The sequence below is a fragment of the Petaurus breviceps genome, unplaced genomic scaffold (genome assembly GCF_028583685.1).
Source record: "Petaurus breviceps papuanus isolate PSGF00001 unplaced genomic scaffold, PetGlider_PUasm1.0 129, whole genome shotgun sequence".
Taxonomy (NCBI): Eukaryota; Metazoa; Chordata; class Mammalia; order Diprotodontia; family Petauridae; genus Petaurus; species Petaurus breviceps.
Window position 1 is genome coordinate 229,826 of NW_027185665.1, and position 19,609 is coordinate 249,434.

Consider the following 19,609-nt stretch of genomic DNA (forward strand, 5'->3'; position numbering starts at 1 on the left):
CTCCGTCATGCTTCCCCACTCTCCCTCCCTTCTTCCTTGATCATAACTTGTGACCTTGGAGGCATGAAAGAATTTGAGCCCTTCCCCCATCCTGAGCATCTCCTCCTCCTACTTCCTAGCTAGCCAGGATCCATGTCAAAAAGAGTCCGCTGTGCAAAACTTTGAGCTACTCCCAGGAGGTGGTGGTATCGTAGGGAGGTACTTTATTCAACAGGCATGAGTTGCAGCAGTGGGCAGAATGGGATTCAGAAGGACATGTCCCTCGCCAAGTTTGGCCTCTTTGACCAGACTGAACCCCCTAGAAGGTCTACCGGCCGACTTGTCATGCATAGCGTGGCTATGTTTGGCAGGGAATTTTGCTATGCTGTGGAAGCTGCTTATGTGACCCCAGTGCTACTCAGTGTGGGCCTGCCCAGACGTCTATACAGTGTGGTATGGCTCATCAGTCCCATCCTAGGATTCATGCTGCAGCCAGTAGTGGGATCAGCCAGCGACCACTGTAAGTCCAGATGGGGCAAACGGAGACCCTACATCTTGACGCTGGGCATCATGATGCTGCTGGGTATGGCATTATACCTCAATGGGGATGCTGTTGTTTCAGGTAAGTGAATGCTATAATCTAACCAGGCAAAAATAATTATTGTGAAATGGCCACAACTGTTTTATGTGGGATTTAAATGGGCCTTGGATCAGAACAGATCACATCCACCAGGCTATGAAGAAACTTGTTTGGAGTGACAAGTTCTAGGGTTTTGAAAGCTCTGGATATTGTTTAATACATCAGGAAGTTTCCATTTAGAAAATTATATGGATGAATCCTAAATAGAATTATCAAATGAGTTTTCCTCTAAGCCTATTTTGTTTTTATCTCTACACATCAAACCGACTGAATAGAATACATATTTTTGACCAACCATTATGGACACAAAGTTAATAGTGATTATCATTTAATTTGGAGACAAGACAACGCTAGCACAGTATCGGTATGTCAATCCAAGGGGAGATTTTTGTAAAATCAAACTTCTGCAATAGGTGTATCTCCTTTGCCCCAATTATTAACATGCAGTTTGAGACATACTTTATGAAATATTTCATACAATGTTAAAATTGGAAGGAAGCTTATGGGTGTACTCTACCCAACTCACTCTAAAGGGGAACAGATGACCACCCAAAATAGCACAGCCTTGACCCAGATCATATAATTCCTAGTTGGCATTACTGAGACTCAGTAGAGGGTAGAAAGTTTCATAAAGAAGGGATTGAAAAGCTTAAAAACAGGACATATTCCATGTGGCTACTCTTTTTGACTGGATGACAGGGAAATGGAAGACAGGATGCCTACATGTGTATTTTAAATGAAAACAAAGTCATGGCACCCCTAGCTGGTCTGTGTGCAAAACATCCTTTACTGAAAGGGATTAGTTGGAGAGATACTCTTATTTCTTTTTCAGCTCTGATTCCTAAGCCAAGCAAAAAACTCACTACCTGGGCAGTAACCATCACCATGCTGGGAGTAGCACTCTTTGATTTTGCGGCTGATTTTATTGACGGCCCCATCAAAGCCTATTTGTTTGATGTTTGCTCCCATCAGGACAAAGAGAGGGGTCTCCACTGCCACGCACTCTTCACAGGTATGGGATGGAAGTGCTTTGCTTTTTTTTTTTCTTTTTCTTTTGTTATCCCATGAAGGAGAGGAATTTTGTGGGGGAGGAAGATAAAGAGTGGTTGCAATTTTCTTTCTTGACTTGGATAGTCTTTTTGAATGAATAGATCAGTTGATTTGGTGCTGCTATCACGAGGGCCTTGTCCATTTTTCTTGAGGTCAGCTTGTGACTGTGGCTGTCAGGTTTTCCGGAAGGAGACCTACACATTTCCAATGTGAATAAAAAGCATTCTGCTTTTTACATGTGTTATGTAAAGATACAATGTTTTCAGATTCCTATTGGATGAAGGGCATGCAAAAATTCCATATGCTAAGGAGAATACAGGCATATCACCTGCCTTTTTGAAAGCCAGGGCTGTTCCCCTTCCTTCTGGGAGGTGGGTGTTAGCTTCCTCTCCTACCCTGCTCAGTGGGTCATGGGAAATGGAACTAAACTGTACGTAAAAGATACCAGTCACCTCGCTCATTTCAGTAATACTGCTTTTTTACTGGACAGTAATTAGGGACGGGGAAGCAAAAAGCATTTTGTAAGGTCATGTTCAGTTTCATCTTCAAGGCCTATAACCTGGGAAGATATTAAAACATTGACAAGAATTCCAGTACATACTGATTCTTTGATAATATATATATATATATATATATATATATATATATATATATATATATATTTTTTTTTTTTTACCAGCCTCTGCTGGCTGGGGAAAATGTACCAATGGTAATAATGATCAAGAAGCATTTATCGAAGGGCTTTGCTGTATGGGGATGGGGTGGGGGTAGTAAAAGTGAGCAGGTCTAGAGGGATCTGGGCAGAAGCAAAAGACAGTTCAAGCCTACAAAAAATTTATAGCCTAATTGAGACGATTTAATTCAATTAAACAAATGTTTATGAAGTGGCTGCTTTGTTCCAGTCACTGTGCTGATTTATGACATTCTCACATGGCATGGTCAAATCACACTATTTTGTTGTTTGGTCCTCATGTCCAACTCTCTGTGACTCCACTTGGGGTTTTCTTGGCAAATGTACAGGAGTGGTTTGCCATTTCCTTCTTCAGCTCATTTTACAGATGAGGGAACTGAGGCAGATAGAGTTAAGTGACTTGCCCAGGGTCACATAGATAGTAAGTGTCTGCGGTCATATTTGAACTCAGGAACATAAATCTTTCTGACTCCAAGCTAAGCACTGTATTCACTGCTCCAATAAGGAACTAAATAAATCCTAAAATGATTGATGAAATGAACTGCTCTGTGATTTCATTTGTATGAGTACTCCTTCTACAGACACAAATTATCATATTTTAGTTGACCATTTTAAAATTAACTAAAAATTTAATGCCCTGGGGGCTAATCTGGTGATCAAAAAGTCATCAGTAATTCAGAGCTTTGCCCTAGGATGCTGGGGGAGAAGGAGATTGCAAAGGGAGCTGACCATGATGTCCCTGGGCCTAGCCTCCAGGTCTTTTGCCTGATCTGCAAAGGGAAAATAATTAAGCCCTTTGGAGCATGAGAGGTGTAGAGAGAAATGGGAGGAGATTTCTTGGGGTAGAAGCTTGATAAACCCATGCCTAGGGGCCAGAAAGAGAAAGATGATCCAGAAAGGAGACTAAGAGTATAAAAATGAGAAGAGAGACAGTCTCCAGAAGGAGGGAGTGGTCAGCAAAATCAAACATTGAAGAAAGATGAAGAAGGATGAGAACTGAGAAAAGGTCATTGGATTTAACAATAAAGAAAGACATCCCTTATAACCTTAAAGAGAGCAGTTTCAGTCTGAAGCCAGACTGAAAGGGGTTAAGAAGAGAGACAAGGAAAAACAATGAATTCAGATAGTTTTTTTCTTTTTCATTTCTTTTCTTTTTCAATTAACATCTATTTATCATCTCCTCCCCTATTCCCTACCCCAACTGGACAAAAAAAAAAAAAGAGAAGAAGAAAGAAAATGATAATCCTCATAACAAATATACATAGACAAGCAAAGCAATTCCCGTATTGGTTAGGTACACAAATGTATGTCTCATTGTGCATCTTAAATTCCTCACCATCCAGGAGGTGTATTACAAGTATTACAATATGTCGATTAAATGCCCCATGAAATGATGTTTCTTGTTGCATTTGTACGCATAATAAAACCAACTTCTACAACTACTTTTATTTGCTTCTCAAAGAAAAACCCACAAGCCATCCTTACAGTTAGCTGCAACTTAAATTTTGTCTTCTGGTTTCTGTTTCTCAGCATAAAACTGAGAATGTCAATACTGATCTGATTTAATTTCAGCAATGAGTAGGTCCACTACATGTTCTCATATTTAGAGTAATAGCCATTAAGTACATGTTTATATGTGGTCTGAAGACTTTATCCATTTTTTATCCATGCTTTATCCATTTTACCACCTAGTTGCCCCACCCTTTACTGTTTTAGCAACCACTTTGCCACTGTCCCTGCAGAAACAGAAAGTGGACTTTTAGAAATGGTCATTTTGTACTTTGCTTTATTGGTTGTCATGACCAAAGTGTCCAGCCTCTCTGTACTTAGCTAGATTGGACATTAGTACCAGATAGAGAGTCTGTTGCTGGCACTGTACTTGAGACCTTTCCAGCATTATAGAATGTTAGAGTTTGTGCATTGCTAACAAATCCTTTGAAGACCCAAAGCTCCCTCTGTGCCATGTGAAGCACAATAGTATGTGCCCTTTTGCAGTTTCTAATAAATTATTTTTTGGCTCCTCACATAATAAGATAGTATAATCCCCATTCAAGTATAATAATATTTTCACTTAGTTAACTTTGTAGACATTGAACGTATCTTGGTCAGTTATATATAGAAAGATAGAGCATTTATTAAGTGTTTAATACTCGTCAGGCACTGTGTCAAGGCAGAAATATAAGCAAAAAAGACAGTCCCTCCCCTCAAAAAACTTATAACCAATAGAAGAAGACAACACACAAAAGGGAGAAAAGTTAGGAAAATGTGGATTTCAGTTTGATTAGAGTTCTTTTACAAATACATACCTCACAAGAGCTATGTGAACTGATGCAAATGAAGTGAGCTGAACCAGGACTATGAATGACTTGGCTATTCTCAGGATTACAATGATCCAAGACAATTCCAAAGGACATATGATGAAAAATGCTATCTACCTCTAGTGAAAGAAATGATGGAGTTTGAGTGTAGATCGAAGCATACTGTTTCTTTTACTTCCTTAATAAAAAAAAAAAAAACTTTTCCAGGCTGTTTTCTTTCACAACATGATTAATATGGAAATACATTTTGCATTAGTGCACATATATAACTGATATCAAATTTTCTTGCTTTGTTTTTTTAAATTAATAGGCATTTCAATTTATTTTTGTAAGCCATTTGCAGATACAAAGTACTATGCAATATGAATATAAGTGCCACTCCAAAGAAAGTGTTTTTGTAGTCCATAACCATAGTCATTGAATGCCTGCTTACCTGGATTTTGAAAAGCATGCAAAGAAAAATATAACAAAGGTACTACCTGCAAAGTATACATTTAATATGATTTTGTCAATCACCCACAAACCTATTCCCTTTGGTTCTTAAAAGAGGCTATAAAAATAATATCCTTGATAAAATAGGCTGCTAAAATGTTTCTTTAGATTTTTGATAAATATAAAATCATAGATCCTTCTTAACTTTAAAGTAGAAATTTGGGGTGGCTAGGTGGCGCAGTGAATAGAGCACTAGCCCTGGAGTCAGGAGAACCTGAGTTCAAAACCAACCTCAGGCACTTAACATTTACTAGCCCTGTGACCTTGGGCAAGTCACTTAACCCCAATTGCCCTGCCCTCCACCCTCCAAAAAGCAAAAAAAAAAAAAGTTAGAAATTTGCCCATTATATTAAATCATGCTGCCATGTTATTGTCAAAACTTAGCGTTCAAAAATCTTTTTTGTAGACGTCATCTGGACACATGGTAGGCAGATGTCTTCATTTCATGGGAGATTTATTAAAATGTCCCAAACTCAGAGGATGGCATTCACTGAAGGGCTGAGAAAATGAAGATGGGAAAATTTAAAAAGTAAGCAATGGGCTCCCACAAAAAAAAATTAAAATAAAAATTATGACTCAGCTTGAAAGGGGAGGAAAGGAGAGGGAAAAAGAATTTGGAACTCAATTTTTTTAAATGTTAAAAATTGTTTTTAACTGTAATTAAATATTTAAAATAAAAAAGTTTACAATAAAAAAGAACATTAAAAAACAAACAAACAAATACATGCCCCAGTTCAGAAAATAAAATACAATCAAAGAAGACCAGACAGTATAGGTAACTCAGTGTAAACTCATTTCTACCTTCCTTCATCCCCCCCCCCCCAAAACAAACAAACAAACCTACAAATGAACGAACAACATAAGGCTCTCATTTTATTGGTAATGGTTCAGGAGTATTACTTTTGCATGTGAGAATGTGAATGGTCTAGTCCCGGTCTTCAGGTTTTGCCAATCTCAATCACCTTCCCAGAGTACCATAGACAAAAGACATTTTTTGTTCTTACATGATCTTGGGCAGAGGCCACATCTCTAGGCCTGTTATGTTTTTGTATGTTTTAAGAAGAAAATAATTTAACCTTTATGAGCCTCAGCCGGGGATAATAATAGCACCTATGTCACAGAGTTATGAAGATCACATGAAAATGTATGTAAAGCACTTTACAAACCTTAAGCACAGTATAAATAATATGTAGTAGTAACAGGAAGAGGAGGAGGAGGAGGAGGAAGGAAGAAAGGAAGGAGGGAGGAAAGGAAGAAAAGGGAATAAGTGTGTGTGTGTGTGTGTGTGTGTGTGTGTGTGTGTGTGTGTGCACATTAAGGCGGGGCTGGAATTGGATTTGAATTCTCTGGTGGTCCATTCTTGTCCTTCAGATCTACACTTACTCAAAAGAGGCGATTGATTAGAAAAAGCCTTAACACAATTTGATTCAAATAGTAAAAATCCATACTGTCTCCTAGAAGTCCTTTAATTTGTTAACTAGATTCAGGAGTGCTTTTCTATCACCCCAGTTTTAACTGGGTTACTTAGCTGGAAGCCACCTCTAGCCTTAAGAGAAGCTTATAAAAAATACCATAAGAGGCAAATAGTAGACTAGGTATAACATGTCAAAGATGGGTGACTGCATGGTTTGACCACCCCCAGGGAGTGGGGCGGGGGATGAGAGGGGTTGTATAGTGGAAAAAGCAATGGCTTTGGACTCAAGAAGACCTGGGATCACATTTCAACTCTTTATTTACTATGCGCTTGGCTTTGGGAAAATTACTTTTTAGATCAGATTTCTCTTCTATAAAATCTATAAAGTAAATCTATAAAAATGATAAAGTCCTCCCTGGAATTGACTGGGGAGACCTTTGTCACAAGGACCTTAACTCTTCACTAAGCCTTTATTAAGCAAATAGTTACTATTTGCTAGTTACTAGCTGAATTGTAGAGTGCATGGACAGGAGTATAGTGGAGAAAGACTGGAAAGCCTTTTGCAACCTAGCCCCAATATGCATTTTTAGTCTTATTATGCACAGTGCATGGCCAAAATGGTCTTGCTATTATCTGTACAAGGAATTCTGTCTCCATACCTTTGCAGTGACTCTCCCCTAGGCTTGGAATATATTCTCTTCTCTCCTCCACCTCTTTGCATCTCTAAATTCTTTTAAGTCTCAGCCCAAGCAACATCTTCTGTAAGAGGTCTTTTCTCATCCCTCTAGTGACTAGTGCTTTCCTTCCCATATCTGTCTATCTAAACATAGGTATATGTTTGTATATATGTATGAGTACATCTCTTTATGCACATCTACACATATAGACTTGCATATGTGCGCATAACATGAAGTACTTATATGCATGAAATATATGTAAATATGTCATATACATATATATGTATTTCATATACCTATAAATGTATGCTTCCCTGGCTGCTCTGCAAGGTCCTTGAAGGTAGGGATTATTTTGTATACTAACCACCAAGCACAATGACTGACCCATACTATGCACAAGACCTATGATATCCACTTGTTGATTAATTGGTTGATTGATGGCCTTTGAAAGTCCTTCAAGCTTGAAATCCATTCACAGATGATTCTGTGACCATCCTGAACACCGACAAAGATTAGCCCATCTGTCATAGATGGAGTTGCCTCAACACCTCAAGGATCCAGGATTTCAGTGTTGTGGGTAAACTCTCCATAGATGCAGATGACAACCTTGTTGTTGTTCAGTCACTTCAGTTGTGTCCTACTCTTCATGACCCCATTTGGGGCTTTCTTGGCAAAGATACTGGAGTGGTTTGCCATTTCCTTCTCCAGCTCATTTTACAGATGAGGAAACTGAGGCAAACAGGGTTAAATGACCTGCCCAGGGTCACACAGCTGGTAAGAGTCAGGCTAGATTTGAACTCAGAAAGATTAGTCTTCCTGACTTCAGGCCCCACAGTCTATCCGCTACGTCACCTAGCTGCCTTAAAGACTATACCCTACCCTGTCCTTTAGTTCACGATCTCCATGAGTTTTTATAGCTAAGAAATTCTTCACCCTTTGTCCTGCTTAATGATGATCCTCTCAGAACTTACCTAAATGAATCCTTTAATTACAGACACTGGGCCCATGTTCTAAGCTTCTCCAGCTTGGTAGAACCTGCCAGAACTTGGGCTCTGCTGGCAGAGATTATCCTGAGTCACTTCCATGCCATAAAACATACAAGTAGGACTTTGGTGGAGGCATAGATGAGCAACCTAAAAAAAAATTAAACAGTCATTCAACTCTAAACTATTATTATGTTCTGGCCTTCGAGTCTATATAAATTCTATTTTAAAAACAAAAGAAAAATGGATTTGAAATCATGTTTCATTGGCTTTAGATCTGGAAGAGACCTTAGCAATAAATCCAACCCCTGAATTTTAAAGGTAGAGAAAGAGACCCAGAAAGTAGAAGTCATTTGCTTGAGGTCACACAACTAGTAAATAATAGAACTGCAATTCCAAACTAGATCCTCTGACCTCCAAATCCAGTCATCTCTAAAACAGTACACTGCCTCTCCAGAGCATCCTGTTTGAAATACACACACACACACATTTACACACACATATGGGGGAGGTTACAAATGCATATCTAGTATTCATCATTGCTTTGATTTTCACTAATTCATCAAGAAAACATTCATTTAAAAAATAAGACATTGGAGTAAATGTGACTTCTTAGTTCTTCTTTTAACATTAAAGTCTTACCCTAGCAATTCTAAATGCTTTCCAGGTTGAAGTGATCACATCCCTGGCACAAATGTTCCCAAGCATATACATGTCTGTACTTTTTAAAAGCATGTGGAAATTTTGAATAATTCACATCCCATTCTGAATAGGTAATTCTCTTGCTTGTAGCATTGTCTTCTGAGTCCTGACTGACACTCATAACACAATATGAGTATAGTTGGTACCAGGAGTTATTTTTCCAATGTCAGGGGGGAATTTGTACTCATTAATCCTTGTCCTTCTGCTTTGTGATTAATTTATAAGATGTCTGGCCAGGGTTAGGGAGGGATCCAGTCTGTAACTGTTGAACAGAATGAAATTATTTGGTCATCACTGCCTGTTGGAAGGGGCAGCTAGATGGAGTTCACATCTGGCTTACTAGCTGTGTAACCCTGAGCAAGTCACTTAACCCTGATTGCCTCAGTTTCCTCATTTATAAAATGAGCTGGAAAAGGAAATGACAAAACCCTAAATGGGGTCACAAATAATTTGACCAAACAACAAGGATTATTGGGAAGGTCCCCTCTCTCTTAATTAATGCTATTCATGTTTCCATTTAAACCCATCTCTTCGTTGTTGCCTCTGTGACCTTACTGTCATTAGTACCTTGCTATATTCAATTAAGCTAACTAACTGAGCTAAGTTTGACTGAAAAATTAATAGACCCTATACCTCAGGGGAATAATAAAGATCAATGATTTCATATATTTGCCTTCCTGAGTTCCATCTGAGCTGATGAAAGATTTATTTTCATGTGTAATGTTTTAGAAAGAGTTGTTCTCTGGATATATCTCTGGAGGGTCAAAACCAACTCATTAGATTAGATTTTAGAATCTATGCTCCACTGCCTTTTACTTTTTTGTACTTTTCTAACTCCTCATCCAGAATTGAAGCTCTGAGCTTACCCAGACATTCAATCTTGAGGATTTCCTAGTAACTTAATAACCTTTATAGATCATGTCCCTCACCTAGAATCTTCTCTCTGGGACTATCAGATCTGCATCATTTTAACTTCCCCTCAAGGGGCTACAATTCTACTCCTGAAGGTATTAGGCTAACAACACATATTTAAACAGAACATATTTATCCAGCAAAGTAATGATGTGATCAAGGACTAGTTTCCAACCCCTATAGCAAGGGAACCATTATTTAACTCATTTACAAATAAGGGCCATTTCTCATGACACATCCCCCACAAATGGTCCCCACAAAAGACTCATAACACTGAAAGGGAAAGGTAGCCTGAGTGTATTGCAAGACCTGGCCCATGGCAGACATAAGTTCTTTGTCTCCTCTGTCCTTCATCCTCCTTTTTTTCCCTTTCCCTGGGGGTGGGGAGGATTGTGTGTGGGCATGCCTTCCATTTTACCCTTAGCCCTTCCCCATAATTGCTTCACCACATCACCCTTAGTGATGTAAACTTCATTACTCGTGTAGCAATGGGACTTTTTACCCAGCAGCCATTGCTTCTGCTTCCATCTTCCAGAAGCTTTTGTGTCTTTTTCATGGTCTATCCAGCAATCTGGGCTGTCCTTCAGAAGGCTTTGCCTCTCTCCTTTGTATCTATTCCTTGTCCTGTGGCATTATGGGAGTGTAAATCCCATTCCCATAAGCACATGTACCTTCCTGCCTTCTTCCCCTGAACCTTATATTTGGGAGAGGGGGAGAGAAAATGAGGAATGACTCAAGAAGCTGACTCTTAATCCTACTTGTTTCATACACACACATACGTACATATATATATATATATATATTTATATATAATTTGTAGTTTAAATTTCAATGTTGTCAGCATGATTTTGTCATAGCTGGTAACTGAGATGTACTTAAGAGAGTCTGGAATGCCCATCTCCAACAGGAAGTAAACATACACATACTTGGCAAAAATCATGTCTACTATACAATCATAGTTAGAGGGAGTCCAAGCATTGCAAATTGGGGTGAGGAGAGAGAAACCATGAGAAAGAGTGAGAGAGAAAAGGAGGGAGAGAAATAGAGAGAGATACACATAGAGAGAGACACAAAGAGAGAGACAGGAAGACACATACACAGAGAGACATAAAACAGACAGACACACAAAGAGATACAGAGAGAGACACAGAGAGAGATTCAGAGAAATAGAGACAGAAATAGAGATGTAGACAGAAAGGGAAAGGGACACAGAGAGGGACAGAGATAGAGAGAAAGAGAAACAGACAATAGAGAGACAGAGATACACATGCCTAGAGACATACACAGAGAGACAGAAGGACATATAGACAGACAAACAGCCAGAGACAGAGATCACAGGCAGGCATCTAAGCATCCAGTGAGAGAGTTACTGTGTGGTATGGCAAGAACTGCATTCTTAGGAGCTGCCACTCCCTACTCCAGTTCCATACCTCATCACATTGAATGGAAGTATTCTGGCTCTCATTTTCTAGCTATACATACATACATACATACATACATATATATATATATATATATATATATATACACATACACCTCTGATGCTGCCTATCTGTAGGCTTTCTTACGTTGGTAACATATGCAGTTCTGTGTTAGTCATAGCTTTTGCTAAGTATCCATGGATTTCTTTAATTCTTGCCTATTGCCTGCATTCCCGAGGCCCGGACACTTCCCTGTTATTAATTCAATTCAACATTAAGTGCCTGCTATATGCAAAGTAATATGGTAGGTGTTGAGTACAGAGAGATAAAAAAGCCTTAAAGAGTTTATGATCTGACATCTGCAGACTTTGTGACGTTTGCTATGTCATTTAACCCCTTGGTCTCAGTTTTCCAATCTTTAAAATGAACAGATTGGACTTGATAAATTGTAAGATCTATTCTAATTCTAACATTCTATATATTCATATTTTGGAATCCAAGTATTAGAAATGTAATAAAATTTTAAACTAAGAAATAAATAAGAATTTTTAAAAAGAGCCTTAGACCTGAGGTCTAGAGATGGGCTGCTTTGAGCAGACTAGACATGTAAGTGAAAAAGAGACTCTTTAATCTTTCATAGCAAGTTGAATAATTCTTTCTGTTTTGTGGGTGCTTTCATTTTACAATCGACTTCTGTTTCAAGTCTTTTCAGAGAGTATTAATTTTTACTTTCCCTACTCTGGGGCAGCTCTAAGAGGATGTGGGTAGAGAAGAAACCCCCCAAAAAAGAAAAGAAAAAAAAGACCTCCCAGTCTTGTTTCTTTTCTGAGTGACCCAGGGCATGATGTTTTAATCTCTTCAAGCTTTCATTCTTTTCTTACTCAAATGACCTACAATGCTTCTATCACAGGACTTTGGAGCTGGATGGAAACTTGAGATCATCTGGTCTGTTGTTCTTCATTTTATAAATAAGAAAACGGAGGCCAGAGAGACTTGCCTAAGGTCATGCAGTAAGTTTGCATGGTAAGAACAAGGACTAGAATCCAGATGTTCAATTGTAAACTTGTTTTTCATGTCTATGTCCCTTAGCACCCAGTACAATAACCTTGTACGTTGAGGACTAGTCCTTTGGTTCCATTGGTTGTAAGGAACTCTGGGTGACAAATTTCCCTTCACCAATATAGATGGGTGACTGCTTTCTAATTTAAAGTCTTAGAGAGTTGATGGCCAATACTGAAAAGTTCACTGACTTCCTCAGGGTCATAAAGCAAGTGTAGGTCAGAAATAGGTCTTGAAAACAGTTTTCCTGTTTGATAGAGGCAGCCCTCCATCAACTTTGCCACATTACCTCCTTGCCAACTTGAGATGGAGGAGGCAGTTATTTTATTGTCTAGTGGTCACCTAGACAGAAGGAAAGCAAGTACTTGAACTCTGATTCTCTGATTCCTGGTCTACTGTTCTTTCTTCTATAACACCTTACTTTTCACATTCCCAGGGCCATCATGAGCATTAAAAGTAGTTTTTTTTTTGCAGTGTTAGACATGCACAATAATAAGCAATTTCAACTCTTGATGAAATGTATGGCTCCAATGCAAAATGAAAGCTTCTGTCAATCTTATTGATTAGAAGGAAACCAAAACAAAGGCAGTCACATACTACCCTGGAACCAGCGCTACTCAGAACAAAGAAACAGTCTTTTTTAAATCCTAAATTAAAGCAACAGGGAAAGCAAGCCTCATTTTCCTCCTCCTCCTCCTTCTTTTTCTTATTCTTGTTCTTCATTTTCTTCTTCACCTTTTTCATTTTCTTCTTCTCCTCCTCCTCCTCCTTCTTCATCTTTCTTCTTCTTTGCTTTCAGGTATCATTTCAAAACATCAAATATAAATAACCTGAAACTGTAGCAATAAATAAAAATTTTCTGGTGCTGATATACCAGTCAATACAAGCTGAAAAATTAAACAAATTAACATTATTTCACAATAATATATGTAGTGCCAGTTGATAGCTTAAACCAAGTTTCAACACATAGCACTTGAGGCATCTTTGAGTTCATCTCAATTTAGTTGAAGATGTGAAAAACCATTAAATATGAACTAAAATATTTTTCTTTTCCAAAAAAGCCTCATTTACCTTCGAAAAGCTTAATATACGATGTAGGATAATTAAAATACCCCCAAAGTTCATGGTCTCCTACTCAACTAAGAATACCAATATTATGCAAATACTTAAGTTAGAAAAATGACTTCTGGGGGGAAAAAACCAGGACCAATCAGGAGAATACGTGCAATATATGCCTTCTCACTATTTATTTCATTAGGCAGATGACATGAGTACCTATTATATCCAATTCAATTCAATCATTAATTAAACATGTACTGTGTGTCTAAGACACTTTGCCCAGAATGTGAAGACAAAAGTGAAGGGAATCCTGACCCTCAAGTAAACCCCCAGTTTACTGCTGGGGCTAAATAATAGGTATACATATAAGTAAATAGAAATACACACAAAGTAATTTTGATGTGGGCAGTGAGAACATTAATAATTAAAGGGAATAGGAAGGGCCTCATATTGGAAATTGCTCTTGAGCTGAGACAAGAGAGACAGAGAGAGACATACAGAGAAACAGAGACACACAGAGAGAGAGAGAGAGAGAGAGAGAGAGAGAGAGAGAGAGAGAGAGAAGCAGGGATAAGAGACAGAGACAGATAGAGAAAGAGAAACAGAGAGACAGAGGAGAGCATCTGAAGCATGGTGGACAGTATAAGATGGAATAGGCTAGAATATAGGGTGCTTGATGGGGGAGTAATGTGTAATAAACCTAGAAATATAGATTGAATCCAGATTGTAAAACTTTTAAAATGTCAAGCAGAGGAGTTTGTAATTTATCCAGCAAGAGTGAACCACTCGGAGCCTCTTGAGCAAGGAAGTGACTTGTTCAAACCTGTTGCTTTAGGAATATAAATTTAACAGCTTGTATAGAGATGGATTGATTGTAAGGCAGAACCTTTTCAGGCATATATTATCCTGGACAAACATATGCACTTTAATGTATATCTGTTTGCTTTGTATTACTTGGGTTTGACTTTATTTTATAAATTCTTGCCGAACAGCTAGAGCTAATTGCACTGTGATAGAGATTAAATGAAGGTTAAATAAAGAAACTTTCTGATCTCTTAAGATAAATGGTATACCCAAAAGCTAAGGGGGGTCGTCTGAGTTTGCTCTTCTTCAATGAAGAACAGATATCTTCTGAAGGAAGAAGGGACCAGCATCCTTTGCTTCTATTTTTTTTTTCCTGTGGAGGGAGGGTTGTTAGACATATTACAGTGTAGTTATGAGGATCAAATGAGATAACACCTAGAAAGGGTTTTGAGAACATTAAAGAGTTATGTAAATGGCAGTGATAATTAATATTTGACTCTGATGTTTCTCTATAACACAATGAAAGTAGCATGGTAATTTGTCCAGCATTTCCTCCACTCCGTTTTTTTTTTTGGGGGGGGGAGCAGTTTTGAGTTAATTTGGGAGGTGGAGAGGAAAGGATGTTTTTGCATTTTTCTTGGAAATCCATGGAATACCATCTATCACAGGAGACTTTAATCCTGTTCACTGATACCAGAGAATTGGAGATTATAATTTCAAAATTCCAATTCAAGGGTAATTTTCAAAGAAAGAGGGCACTTCTTTATTGTTGAATAGCCCTGGATGACTTCAAAGCATAGTCTTTGGATTATGCTGTAAAACTCAGGGCTCATGCTTTCAATGTCATTTCCACGGCAAGACAGTGCATGAGGGCTTAAAAGATTATTTCTGGGATCTTCACACCCAGAACTGGTCTCTCTTCTCCCTCACCTCTCCCTCTCCTCTCATCTTTCTCTTCTCCCTCTGAAATACAAACAATGAATATTCTAAACTAAAAGACGTGGAATCTGACCTTGGAAGGACTTGAGAGATCATTGAATCCAACCCCAACACTTTACAGACATGGAAGGGGAAAACCAGAGAGGTGGTGATTTGGCCAAGATCATGTAACTTCTTAGTGATGGTGCCTGGGCTATGGTATGGCTCAGGTCTCCCAACTTCCTCTCTAGTATTCTTTTTTGCTCGTTCACAGATTTGGGTCTAGATAACACTATGAACTTGGTATATGTAGGCAGTTCCATACATTCAGGAAACATTTATTCAGTGCCTGCTATGTGTGAGGTGCTGGGAATGCAAAGACAAAAATGAAACGATTTCTGCTTTCAAAGAGCTTACATTCTATCAGGTGCACATAACTATATGCAAAATATATGCAAAATAAAGACACATAGAAAAACCCCAGTCCCTTCAAATTTAGAAAACTGGAAATCCTACTTAGAGATCTTTTGAACCTGGTTCTCACTGCTAGTGACAATTTTTCTCAGAGGAAATTTAGACAGATGGAATGTGTCATGAAAGTCACAAAATCTGGTTCCCAGGGAAGGGAAAACTGGACCTTTTTATTTACTTTTCTCCATGGATTGAGGTTATCAACTCTACAGCTGATTTTCTTTGCATACTTAGGTTGATATCACAGCTGATTTCATTGACCAATAAAGGGACTATGGAAGTTGGCAGTGGAAATAAAGACTATTTACATGCAGAAACAGGAAAAGGAAAATCTGATAAATGCTGGGTTGCAGCCAGGATAACAGCCATCCTTTAGGAAAAGCTGTGTTTTGTTTGAGGATTAAACAGGAGTACAGAGAAAAGGCCTCAATGAACCTGAGCCTGTCACATATAAAACCCCTAGGCATACCATAGGGGCCACAAAGAGGATAGAAGAGGAAATCAGGGCTTGAAAAGGTTAAGTATAACCTCTTATGTATAAATGGGGCTGAGAATTCTTGCAGTATGTATCTTGGGGGTCAGTAATGAGGAATAAGTTAGTTAATAAATAAATTAAAGTCATTGGTTAATAAATCAAAATAGTTACTTAACTATAAAAATTATATGGCTGTAAACTACTATTGTTTTCAATTCCAAGTAATAGTTCAATCTAGTGGATTGAATTGGTCTGACACTCAGGAAGCCTAAATTCTGCCCTTGGCCCTCTCAGTGGCCTACTTCAGTCTCGACATTCAAACATGGCTATCATCACATGCCAATATACCTTGGAGGGAGGTTGTGGGATTCATGGCTTCATAAATACGAATGTGCTTTGAGTTCAGCTACTTAAAGTCAAACATTCTTTTTCTGATAGGAAGGGTCCTGAACAAACAATGAATTAATACTTTGTTGATTAAAATAAAAACTCCCAAGTCTTGAAAATTGTTAAATTTTTAGTTGAGCATTTATACTACAGAAATCAGCAAATAAATCAGGAATAAATTGGGGCTTGACTTGCTGTTTTATTGATTGTTTAGTCTTAAGAAAGGGATGAAGAAAATGTCAATAACACAGATTAAACTTAAAAGTGTGTCCTGTATACATTTTTCCCCAGAGAGCCGGTTGTTAAACCAGCACAGCCCTGCATGTAATCCACCATCTTTCTGCCAACAGGAGACAGGAGTGGCCTTGAGCACTGTGGCACTTGATCAGTTATTTATAATGGATGGTGTTGTATTGGTCTTCAGCTTGTTTTGTACTTGTACCTCTTGATTTTACTCCAAAGAATGTTGACTCCCTGATGGAGATAAGTAGATCAGAGAATGAGAGCGAGAGAGAGAGCGAGAGCGAGAGCGAGAGAGAGAGAGAGAGAGAGAGAGAGAGAGAGAGAGAGAGAGAGAAAGAGAGAGATGTATAAATAGATAAGTATTTTTTAAATTTATTTTGCACATTTATTATGCTCTTAATATGTGTAAGATCCTGTACTAACTGCAGGGTATATCATTATAACCAAATAAGACGATCTCTGCCCTCAGGGAGCTTAAATCCTAATGGAGGGAAAATGACACAGAAGAAGGTATTGGAAATGAAAGGGGGGGAGGTTACCCATAAAAGGGAATGGTGAGGAGTCAGGGGTGTAGTACAAGTTTCCAGCAGGGTGGAGATAGTTAAAGAATAGGAGCTATGGTGAGAAGACTGTTTTCTTTCAGTATATTTACAGGGCAAATATTTGGTTCTCAATAAATATTTGTTGAATTGAATTTAATGCTAAGCAGTAGATATAATTACTAAAAGAAAAACATGAGTGGATTTTAGAGGCTGTCTTATCACAGAATCACAGAATCTTAGGCTGGGAATGAACCTGAGAATTCATCTGGTCCATCTCCTACATTTTATGAACTATAAAATGAAGGTTCAGGGATGGGCAGTGACTTGCTCAAGGTCACACAACTACTTAATGAAACAACTGCAACTAGACCCAGAATTTGGGGCTTCCCAATATAGTTCTTTATATGTTCAAACCACTGCTACTACTCTCAATGAAGGTTTAATGTAATGGAGGGATCGATGGGATCCTAATAAGGCTGCCTGTAGTCCCAATATTCAAACGTCATTATAGGCCTGGCCCTAGTTAACAGAAGGCCCACTGCACTTACCTTGCCCCCCCACCCCCACCAATGTCCTAACTTCTTCATATATGCCTCACTGCTCACTAGAACAACAGGTGTGTCCTTAACTCTTAGTTCCCACAGAAACAGCAGCTGTGTCCATATGATGGGAACCTAGCTACTGCCTCTACCTGGTCAGTCACTGCTCCCAGACCCATTCCCACAGAAACAAGTGTGTTATTGTATTCAATCACATCATCCATCTAGCCCAAGACAGGACCACAATACCTAACTATCTGTCTTAACCAGACAGGCCCACAATAGCTAGCAAGTTGGAGGGCAGCATGACCAGAATGTTTAACCACCAAACCATAGATGGGACCCCTCCTCCATTACCTAATCCCTTAACAAACCCCTCCTGCCTTTTTAATATTAATGATATTCCTTTATTCTATATAAATTTCTGTTGTGTAATTGCATCTTTACCCTACAAAAATCCATCTTGCTTTCTCTAAAGTTGCTGCTTCCTCTTGGAACTTAGCCCACTTCATGAGAGGAGTCAGTCTCAATAAATGCCTATACTTGGATTGGAGGTGGTCTGACTCTGAATTCTTTGAGACAGTTCTGCCACAACACATTATAAAACCGTAACAGTTTTGGGTGAGCAAAGCCCCCACCTCAACAGCTTTTTGGCGTCCCTGGGTAGGCCTGAGTCTCTGACTCCAACCTCCCTCTCCACATGGAGCAGAAGTCTCTGATTCAAACCCCCCCTAATCCAAAGGTAAGCCTCTCTTTTTCCCTTCTCTTAGCTGGGAGATCCTTCAAGCACCTAGGAAGTCTTGACTGAACCGCTTGGGCCCTTGTGGCTAGCAAATTCCCTCTAGACAGAGGATGCTCTGCTTAGGAATCTCAAGGGGAGTTCTTTATGAACTCAATTCTTCATCCTTCAGTGGGACACCACTGAAGAGATGAATGTGGCTATAGGGGGGATTTCCTTAGGCTTACTGGCTTTCAGTCCCAACTTTCATCCTGCAGGACTACTAAACTATAATACTGCCTGGTCTTTATATAATCTGGAAGACCAAGAAAAGTTATTGCTATCTGTGCTTTCTGTTTGTATCTGTCTGTATCTATGTCTGTGTAAAAATCTGAGTCTGCCTCCTTGTAAGATTCAAAATGCAGGCAGTCAGAAAACAAAAAACTGTACCTAAGCTAGAAAGATTGATGGTCTCTTAAAGAAAGGTTGTTGGCAAAATAAAAAAAAATGGCTCTTTTTCTACTTCTTGGACTCTGGTCAAGTTCTGGAGGTAGAGAGACAGAAAAAAAAAGAGAAAGGGGAAATTTCTCCCTTAACATCCATCTAAGAGAAAAAGGGTCACTTCTCTGATCAAAGAGAGGCAGGCTTCAAAGCTACACTTTGGAATATGACTAGCACTTAACCCTTTCCTGGGTCACAGAAAGAGAACTATATAAAATCATTGGGAATTATCCAATTGGGAAAAATCCAGGAAATTGAATTCATTCTGGTTAGTATTTGGTACTAAGATAAATTGGGAAAATGCATAGATCTGAAAAAGAGATGTCTCAGATATGACATTTTAAATTCTCCAGTACTGAGAAAAGGGGACCAGGCACCATGGAATCTTTTCCAGGGTCCCACTCACGTTTACTGGAAGGTTCAAAGCTCTCATTTTCAAAGAACTTTTTAAATGAGTGAACACCTGAATGAAGTTTACTTGAGCAAAAGGTAAAAAAAAAAACCCTCACTAAGATTCTTCTCTCTGTAGTTCTACATCTGTCCAGGCTAGGGCTACAGTGCCTTCTTCCTGTCATCCTGGCTCTGACCAAGCTGAGGAGACAGTGAGAAGTTAC

At 38.7% G+C, this 19,609-nt stretch overlaps 1 protein-coding gene across 2 annotated transcripts in view; it reads left to right on the top strand.

Annotated features, from left to right (window-relative positions):
* The first annotated feature begins 131 nt into the window (after positions 1-131).
* The window catches only part of LOC138173613 (membrane-associated transporter protein-like), a 64,006-nt gene continuing 44,528 nt past the window's right edge, over positions 132-19,609 (top strand). For both annotated transcript variants that reach the window (XR_011171467.1, XM_069103656.1), the window contains exons 1-2: positions 132-601; positions 1,452-1,631. Coding sequence is in view for 1 of the 2 variants with exons in the window: in XM_069103656.1 (XP_068959757.1) it covers positions 217-601; positions 1,452-1,631 (565 nt within the window). In the remaining variant the exon portion in view is untranslated. The remainder of the gene's footprint in view (positions 602-1,451; positions 1,632-19,609) is intronic.